Below are 9,996 nucleotides of genomic sequence, written 5' to 3'. Positions count from 1 at the left end.
CTCTCTCTCTACTTTAAGTAGAACAACCATTTGAAAAGTCCAGGAGTGGAATGATGGAAGAAAGTCAATGCAAACAGTTTTCAGTGATGGTGGCTCCTGCTCCACACTGAGCTCTGAGGCTCACAAGTGTATCCCTAGAAGGAGGAAAGGGCTGTACTTAACCATTTATATTAAATCAACTTGTGTACCAACAGTATTTGGGAGACAGATGATTGAAGTGAGGGTTTAGTATATGGATGAGGTTTGGGGCATAGTTGGTAGTTGGGCTTAAAGCTCTGTTGGTGCCTAGGCATCAGGGTCAAGCTGTGGCCAGATCAGTTTAAGGAGCTGTTGCCTTCAGGTTGAAAGAGGCTGGTAACTCAGCTCAATAAGCTTTTATCAATTCCTATTGCATGTTAAATATTCTGCTAGTTGCTGGGGTTACAAAGGCAAAATCGAAATAATCCCAGCCTTCAAGGAGCTTACCAACTCTATTGGGAGGACACAAGAAAGTAAATATGAAGTAAGATCAAGAAATTCAAGGAGAGAAAGCTAATAATTAGGAAGGATCAGGAAAAATCTTGGGTAGGAAGAGACACTTGAGCTGTGCTTTAAGGGAAACTGGGGAATCACTAAGATAGAGGTGAAAGAGGGGCATTAGGACCACTTGTGTGGAGGGGAAAAGGTGAGAGGTGGTGAGAGACAGCTGGGAGGCCAGGCTGACTGTAATGGAGAATACATAGAGGGCTTGGTATGAAACAAAACTGTAAAGATAGTTGGGGGTATTAGAATAGTTTCAGGCATGTGTTTAGAGTGAAAGAGATATATGTGAGAAATGTTGTCAAGGTGGAATTCACAAGACATGAAACCCCAGTTGGATATAGTGGTAGCAACAAAAAGAAAGGTTAATAATGAACTCAAGATTGAGAAATTGGGTGATTGGAAAGATGGTGCCATCTTCAACTGAAATATGGAACTTAATAGAAGGCATACTTTTTTGGGGTGGGAATACAATATGTTTGAGATGCCTATCTAGGGATAACCAGGTAGAGAACCCCAGTAGGCAGTAATGTGATAATGTGGGACTGAAATTCAGAAGAAAAATTAAGGCCCTAGATATATAGATTTGGGAGTCTATATAGAGATGATGAATCCATAGTATTTGATGATATTACCAAAGGAGAGAGGAAAGCCTAGGACACAGCCTTAGGAGATACCCAAATTTAGAAGGTAAGAGAAGTACAATGATTTAGCAAAAAAGACTGAAAAGGAATGGTCAGAAAGGCAGAACCAAAAGAAATCTGGAAAGACAAGGAAGGAGAAAGTATCCATAAGAGGGGTGATTATCCCTGTCAAAAGCTATAGAAAGATCAAGAAGGATCTATGATTAAGAAAAAGACTATTGATTTTACCAGTTGAGAGCACTGGCAACCTTGGAAACAGGTTTTATTATTGTTGTTCGGCCATGTCCAATTCTTCATGATTCCATTTGTGGTATTCTTGGGAAAGATACTGGAGTGGTTTGCAATTTCATTCTCCAGCTCATTTTATAGTTGAGGAAACTGAGGCAAACAGGGTTAAGTGACTTGCCCAGGGTCATACAGCTATTAAATGTCTGAGGCTGGATTTGAACTCAAGCCTTCTTAACTCCAGGCCTGGCACTCTATCCACTTTGCTGCCTAGCTGCCCCCAATATTCTAATCACTTTCCTCTAATACCTTGGAATTATCCCTTTTCAATCAGTTGCCAAGTCTTATCAATTCAACCTTCCCAATGTATCTTACATTTATGTCTTTCTCACCATTGATTTGCCCATCATCCCAGTTCAGGCCTTCATAATTTCCAGCCTGTAATAGTTAATGATTTGGGGTTTTTTTTGCTTCCAGTCTCATATCTTACACTCATACCCTACGTAGATGTTAAAATTATCTTTCTAAAGTATGTTTGACCATATCACTATCCTGCTGGAAAAATCTCTATTAGCTCCTTATTGTCTGTACTATAAAATATAAATTCAGCTAGATATTTACAATCTTTCAAAATCTGGTTCCAGCCCTTCTTTCCAGATGTACTTCACTTCACTTCTTTTCCCTCTCTACATTCCAGCCAAGCTGGTCTAATTGTTCCCCAAACATAGCATTCTATCTCTTATCTCTGTGTTTTGACACCTGTGCTTGGAACACATTCAGTTCTCATTTCCATTTCTTAGAATCATTAGCTTCTTTTAAGGTTTAACTCATTGGTATCACCTCCTCCAGGAATCCTTTTCTAATCTTCTAGTTGTTAATGCACCTGTCCTCCTTAAATTAACTTTAATTAATTTATTAATCTGTTTCCATGTTGTGTTGTTCATTTATTTCAGTCATATCTATCTCTTTGTAACCACATTTAGAGTTTTCTTGGCACAGGTACAGGAGTAATTTGCCATTTCCTTCTCCAGCTCATTTTACAGATGAAGAACTGAGGCAAACAGGGTTAAGTGACTTGCCCAGGGTCATATAGCTAGTAAATGTCTGAGGTCAGATTTTAACTCAGGTCTTCCTGACTCCAGACTTGGTACTTTGCACCTTAGTACAGCACCTTGCACACAGGGAAATTAATGTTTATAGGCCTGAGTTTAGATCTACAGTATTTCTTTTCCATTCTCTTATTTTTTCTCACTGACTTTTTCATATTCTCTCATTCCCCTCCCACCTTTCCCCTTTCTGCTCTTTTCTTATCTAGAGAGTTAGGTTTTCAGTGGGTGAGGGTGGGTAAAGGGGTGGGATGTGGGTGGGTGATTGATGGGTGAGTCACCATCCTCATCCTTGGCTCCTCCTTTTTCTCCTCATTCAGAGTTTGTGTTTTGAGATTCTCTGACTAGTCCCCACAATCCCTATCCATGTCAGCCCCATCACTTACTGGATCTTTGGTTTTTTATGAAGAACAGCTTGAGTCTCTCTTTGAAGGTGTTCTCATTGACATAGAATTCTACTTGTACCCTGCAGGAGAAAAAAAAACAAGAGAAAAAATTTGGGCTTTAGGACAGAGATTGGACCTTTTTAAAATGAAGAGGGATCGTTGGACTCTGATCTCTTATGGTCCCTTCTGACTATCACTTTATGCCGTACAAATTTGGTAAATATCATCATGAGAGAAATGTTAAATGTTAACGCCAGTTTATTTCCAAACCATGGCTCCACTTTTCCAGGATCTACTTGATAAACAAGGAAACCAACAAAAACCTAACATAATTTATCTCCACAACCTCTTCCCTGTCACCAGATTCTTGGAATAGGAGAATCCATTAAAAGGGCACTTTCAGGCCACACTAAATGCCAACTTTTCTCTAAGGGGATAATAGTCCCTTTTTCAGTGGCTGTTATTTGGGGTGGGGGTGAGGTGGAGGGGATTAGAGGGGTATATGTGTGTGCATGGGAGAGGGATATTTTTGCCTGGAGAAGGTCAGTCTGCTTTGTAGGGGAAAATAAGAGGGTGACTGTTAATCTTGTCCTTTCAGGAGATATTTATTCAAAACCTCTTGAACTTGAACTATCTGCCTGCCATTTTGCACTCAACCTTGTAAGCGGATATAAGGAGTCTGTTGAAAAAAGGCATTTGACCTTGTAAAAAAGAGTTGGGAAATGTCTCAGGAGAGTGACTATCAATACTGGATAAGCATTCCCTGTACCAGCTATTCCTCACCCCTTAGTCCTGCCTAACCTTGTAGGCTATTGGCCAAGAAATAAAATCCCCATGGGCTCTCCCTTACCCGCCAACTATAATTGGGAGCTTCTAATTGATATAGAGGTGAATGTCATCTCATGCACCCTTAATAACGAGAAACCTTGGCAGCTCCCTCTCTGCTTCAACTTAATTTTTAAAAAGTGTTTGAAAAATTAATTAGTCTCCAAAGCACATTTAATGTAAAGTAAGTTATATAGATAGGAATTTATTATCCAATAATTCTGTAGGGGCTTCTACAGCAGCTGGATCTTTTGAATTGGCAAAGAGAAATCAGGAGCCAAAGAACTGAAATCTGTCATTTCAAAATTTAATTTAATGAGTACTTATTAAGTTCCTGATGTATGTCTATCTCTACATTCATGATTCTGTGAGGGAGACCAGTGAAGGAGAAAATATAGCCCTCTCCCTGAGGAGGTCCATAGGGGAGGCCACTGCCTCTATTGGGAGACACATTTCCTAATTACTAAGCAATTAGAAGACAGTAACAAGATAGAAATCGATTCTAATGCTGCTGCCAAAATCCCACCTATTTCTGTTCCTAGGGTGAACAAAGTTAGGAAAGTCTTATCTGTGACTCTCTCCCTCCCTCTCACCCTGTTCTTCATTTATTTCCTCTATCAAATTTCTCTGAGCAGGTGTTCCAACCTTTTTCACTCTTCTTAAACACCCAACCTCATCCCTGGCCCCTTTACTCTGGGAGATGATCTCATCTTCTGCTTCACTGAGAAGGCTGAGCCCCCTCACCTTCCCTTCTTTAAATCCCTCTGTACCTTTATTCACACACAGAAAGGGAAAATAAGCAGCAATCAAAGGCTAGAAGCATTTAGAGATGGAAGGACTGTGGATAGCATCTGGTCCGACCTTATTTTATAGATGAGAAACCTGGGGACCAGAGAGGGAATATTATTTGCTCAAGGTCACTCAAGGGACAATTTAGCAAAGATGGATCTCAAACCCAGGTCCTTGGAATTCAAATTCTCTTTTCCAGACTGAATGCTTCTAACTTTGTCCTCAATCTCTTCCAGGTAGATCTCTTCAGGATTTTACTCTGTAAATTGCCCATCTCCTGAATTTTAAATTTATTCTTTTTCATTGCCCTCTTCCTCTCAGTCCACAAACATTCTCAGGTTTCCCTTATCTAAAACCCTTATAACATTCTCTAGAATCTGCTTCCCTATTAAGTTTTCTCTTTTCTACTCTACTACCAAGTTTCTAGAAAGTTGTCTATATTATGTGTTTCCATTTCTTCCCTACCCACTCACTTTCCAGCCACTTATAATTTAGATTACAATCTACCGCACCAATAAAACTGCCACCTCAAAGGTGCCTAATGATTTGCTAATCTCCATATTCAAAATCATCTTAATATTAATTCTCTTCCATTATTTTGTAGCCTTTGGCCAGTAACCATCACCTTCTTGGTTCTTGTGACATTAGTTCTCCTCCTACTTCTGACCCACTCCTTCTATTTCCTTTCCTAGTTCCACTTCTTTCTCTTCCTTAAAAATGGCATCATCAAAGCTCTTCTATCCCTTCTCTACACAACTCTATTTAGATGATTTCTAAATCTATATCTTAAGCCCTAATATCTAGACTTTCACTTCTAAATACTGCTGGGTGTGTTCACTTGGATGTCTAACTGGAACCTCAAATTAAGCACAATATGCCCAATACTGAAATTTTCCAGAAGAAGAAATCAAAGCTATCAACAGTCACTTGAAAAAGTGCTCTAAACCACTACTGATTAGAGAAAGACAAATTAAAACAATTCTGTAGTACCGCTGCATACCTATCAGACTAACTAATGTGACAGAAAAGAAAAATGATAAATGCTGATGGGGTTGTAAGAAAATAGGTACACTAATACACCATTGACAGAGTTGTGAACTGATCCAACTTTTAAGGGAAACAATTTGGAACTATACCCAAAGTAGTATCAAACTACACAAATGCTCTCACCCATCAATAGCACTAAGAGGTCTATATCTGAAAGAGACAAAAAAGAAGGAGAAAGGACCTACATATATAAAAATATTTTGAGCTACTTTTTTTTTTGTTCTGGCAAAGAACTGGAAATCAAGGGAATGCCTACTGATTGGAGTATGGCTGAAGAAGTTGTAGTATATGATTGTGATGGAATACTATTCATGAGGGGTATTTCAGAAAAACTTATATGAACTGATACAAAGTGAAATAAGAGCACCAGGAGAACACTGTACACAATAGATGCAATCAGCTGTGAAAGACTTAAGCTACTTTGATCAAAACAATTATCAAAGACAATTCTGAAGGACCTATATTGAAAAATACTATTTGCCCCCAGAGATATGATGAACTCTGAATATAGACTGAAACATACTTTTTAACTTTATTTTTTATCCCCCCCCAAACATGGCTAATATGGAAATATATTTTGCATGATTTCACCTGTATTTAAAAAAGATGTATACCAGCCATTGGCTGAGCTCTACTTGCTGTTCTTCTAATATGACTCAATATCCCCAGTCTCCAAAACCTTTGCTTTGGCTGTCCCACATGGTTTAGAATGATTTTTCTCTCCTGAGTTCCTTCAAAACCTAATTTGAATCCTGCTTCCTGAAGTAATTCTTTCTAGGTCCCACATGTTCTTCTGCTCCCATCCCCAAACTGCCGGTCTCTTTGCCTCTGAGTTTATCTTCTTTTGTCTTTTTTATCTTGTATGGATATGGTAATTTGCTTATATTTTAAAAGATACTTCATTTTTCCAATTACATGTAATAACAATGTACCACATAAGTTTTCTAAAGTTCTAAGATCTAAATTGTTTCCCTCCCTTCCTACCTTCCCCCTTCCTGGAGATGGTAAGCAATTTGATTTAGGTTATACATGTATTATCATGGAAAACCTATTTCCATTTTGGTCATTGTTGTAAGAGAATACTAATATCAAACAAACCACAAAATAAAAACCCAAATAAACTATAGTGAAAAATAATATGCTTTGATGTGCATTCTCACTCTAATAGTTCTTTCTCAGGGGATGGATAGCATTCTTGGTCATAAGTCCTTCAGAATTGTCCTGGATTATTGTATTGCTGAGAGTAGCTAAATCTTTCACAGTTGATCATCATACAATATTGCTGTTACTGTGCACAATGTTCTCCTGGTCCTGCTTATTTCACTCTGCATTAGTTCATGTAGGTCTTTCCAGCTTCTTCTGAAATCATCCTGTTCATTATTTTATTACAGCACAATAGTATTCCATTGCTACCATATACTATATTTTGTTTAGCCATTTCCCAAATAATGGACATTACCTCAACTTCCAATTCTTTGCCACCAGAAAGGGCCTGCTTTAAATATTTTTGTACAAGTATGTCCTTCCCTGACCCCCTTTTTTATTTCTTTGGGATAGAGATCTAGTAGTGGTATTATAGGATCACAGGAGATGCACAGGTTTATAGCCTATTGGGCATAGTTCAAAATTGCCCGCCAGAATGGTTGGATCAGTTCATAAGTCTACCAATTTAGTGTCCCAATTTTGCCACATCCCCTCCAGCATTTATCACTTTTCTTTACTGTCATATTGGCCAATCTGAAAAGTGTGAGGTGTTATCTCAGAGTTATTTTAATGTGCATTTCTCTAATAAAGAATGATTTAGAACATTTTTATATGATTATTGATAACTTTGATTTCTTTATCTGAAAACTGCTTGTTCATATCCTTTCATCATTTATTAATTGGGGAATGGCTTGTATTCTTATAAATTTGACTCAATTCTCTATATATTTGAGATTTCCTTCAGTTTGTTGTTTCCCTTCTGATATTTGTTTAACTGACTTTGTTTATAGAAACCCTTTAAAATTTAATATAATAAAAACTATTCATTTTATATCTTGTAATGTTCTTTATCTCTTGTTTGGTCATAAATTCTTCCCTTTTCCATAGATCTGCCAGGTAAACTATTCTATGTTCCCCTAATTTACTTATGTTATCATCCTTTATATCTAAATCATATACTCATTTTGATCTTATCTTGTTAAAGAGTGTGAAATATCTGTCTATACCTAGTTTCTGCCATACTAAAGTTTTCCAGTTTTTCCAGCAGTTTTTGTCAAATAATGAGTTCTTATCCCCAAAACTGGGATCTTTAGGTTTATCAAACACTAGATTGCTAAGGTCATTTATCTCTAATCTATTCCACTGATCCACCTTTCTATTTCTCAGCCAGTACCAGACTGTTTTGATGATTACTGCTTTACAGTACAGTTTGAGATCTGATACTGCTAGGTTGTATGTGGTCATTTATATGTTGTTTCCTTTACTAGAATATGAGCTCCATGAAGGTAGTGACGATTGTTTTTGCCTTTGTATCTTTTGCTTTTTTTTGTATCTCTGGCACTTAGCACAGTCACTAATGTAAAGTAAGTGCTTAATAAAATTTTTTTTGACTGATGTTGAATGGCATAAGCTCTGTTTTCCTACCAATACAATTTTTGTTCATAATATTTGGTATAGTGTCTATGATAATGGATTTGGAGTTAGTAAGACCTAGGTTTGGATCTCATTTCAGATACTTACTAGCTGTGTAGCTAGGGAAATAATTTAACCTCAGCTAAATTCCTCAATTTCCCTATTGTATTTTATTTATTATTTACTTTTTCCCAGTTTTTCTACTTAAAAATTATAGATTGGATTCTATGACCTCTAATGTCCTTTCTAGCTCTAAATCTGTGATTCTATGACTCCAAGACCTGAAATGTACTCCCATCATCCCATTCCCCTAATTCTCTTTTTGTTGAAATTCTATATATTCTTCAAAGCCCAATTCAAATAACACCTACTCTAGAAAAACTTTTCTATCCCATCATCCTGATCCAATCTCTCCCTGCTATAGATTCCCATAGCATCTTATAGGTCTCTTCTGGCGCTGATCTCATTCTTCCTTGTATTAAAAGTATTTGTGCACATATTTTACCACCCTCATAACTTGCACTTTAAGCTGCAATTTTCCCAAGGAAAGAGTCTATTTCTTCTTCTTCCTACCTACAGACTCTCACAAAGGAATTTGTCCATAGGGACCATTTATTATATGGTTACATCCCTTTTGAGCTCCTTGATGTGAATCATATAATTAATAGCTTTTAAAATATTTTCATCCATCCATCCATCTATTTATTCATTCATTTATATATCTAAAAAGTAGGTGTCCCTATCTTGTAGAAGTTGTTAGTGCAAAGGTTAGTTATATCCCAGTCTGATCACTGCCCAGCCCAGACCTGACTCCTTTTGTCAAATGGATTGATTCTCTTGAGCCTGAGAGCTTACCATATTGATGTTGAACTTAGTTCAGTCACCCAATTGGCCCATTGCAGCTCAGAATTCCCGAGCTCAAAAGATTCCCCAGCCTCAGCTTCCTTGTGATGTGTTATTTTGCCCAGCTATTATTTTATCTTAAATTATTTTCATTAATAATAAAAGCTAACATCAATATATTACTTTAAGATCTTCAAAGAATTTTGAATTAATTTAATTACTTCATTATCATGATTAATTTCATTCATAATAATAGCTAAAGTTTATATAGCACAAAAAGGTTTATAAATTACTTTATATTATTTAATTATTCTTTATAACATCAATTGTTTCATTGTGGAGTTGTTTCCCCAAGCTCCCTGAGGGAAAGGAACATGACCTCTTTAACTATCTGTTCCACAGTCTTGGATATTTGATATAGTCAGTTCTATTAGTTTTACTTTTTTTTTTTAAACCCTTGTACTTCCGGTGTATTGTCTCATAGGTGGAAGATTGGTAAGGGTGGGCAATGGGGATCAAGTGACTTGCCCAGGGTCACACAGCTGGGAAGTGGCTGAGGCTGTATTAGTTTTACTTTTGCTACTTCATCAAAGTGAAATATGGAAACCTGTCCTTTCATTTAATTCCCAGTTTGGGATTGGAAGAAGACTTATTATTTATTTATTTGAACAATGGAGTTCTCATTAGAGAACTGTAATCACAGGTTATTTAGCTCTAGCATTAGTCTTTAGCAAATCTGAGAATCTAAAGGCTTAGGAGAAAGCAGACAATATGTTCATGTGAATAAAAAGCTTCCTGGCAGTATTTGCATTCTAAACAAGCACTTTGGAGAGGTCAAAACTTACTCTAGAGGGATGGTAGAATTTCAGGGAGTGAAATATATTTGTTGCTTTAATCTACCAACCCCAGGATGTTCTCCTTCCTTCTAGAGGAGAGCACTGCCTAACTTCATCATCTTCTTCTTCTTCTTCTTCTTCTTCTTCTTCTTCTTCTTCT

General features: G+C 37.1%; 1 protein-coding gene across 4 annotated transcripts in view; it reads right to left on the bottom strand.

Moving 5' to 3' along the window:
- Window positions 1-9,996, bottom strand: part of KCNT1 (potassium sodium-activated channel subfamily T member 1) — a 205,286-nt gene that overhangs the window by 84,982 nt on the left and 110,308 nt on the right. For all 4 annotated transcript variants that reach the window (XM_044661255.1, XM_044661256.1, XM_044661253.1 and 1 more), the window contains one exon: window positions 2,881-2,960. In XM_044661255.1, the coding sequence (XP_044517190.1) occupies window positions 2,881-2,960 (80 nt within the window). The remainder of the gene's footprint in view (window positions 1-2,880; window positions 2,961-9,996) is intronic.

The sequence above is a fragment of the Gracilinanus agilis genome, chromosome 2 (assembly GCF_016433145.1).
Source record: "Gracilinanus agilis isolate LMUSP501 chromosome 2, AgileGrace, whole genome shotgun sequence".
NCBI classification, from domain to species: Eukaryota; Metazoa; Chordata; class Mammalia; order Didelphimorphia; family Didelphidae; genus Gracilinanus; species Gracilinanus agilis.
This window is presented reverse-complemented; position numbering and strand designations above follow the sequence as displayed.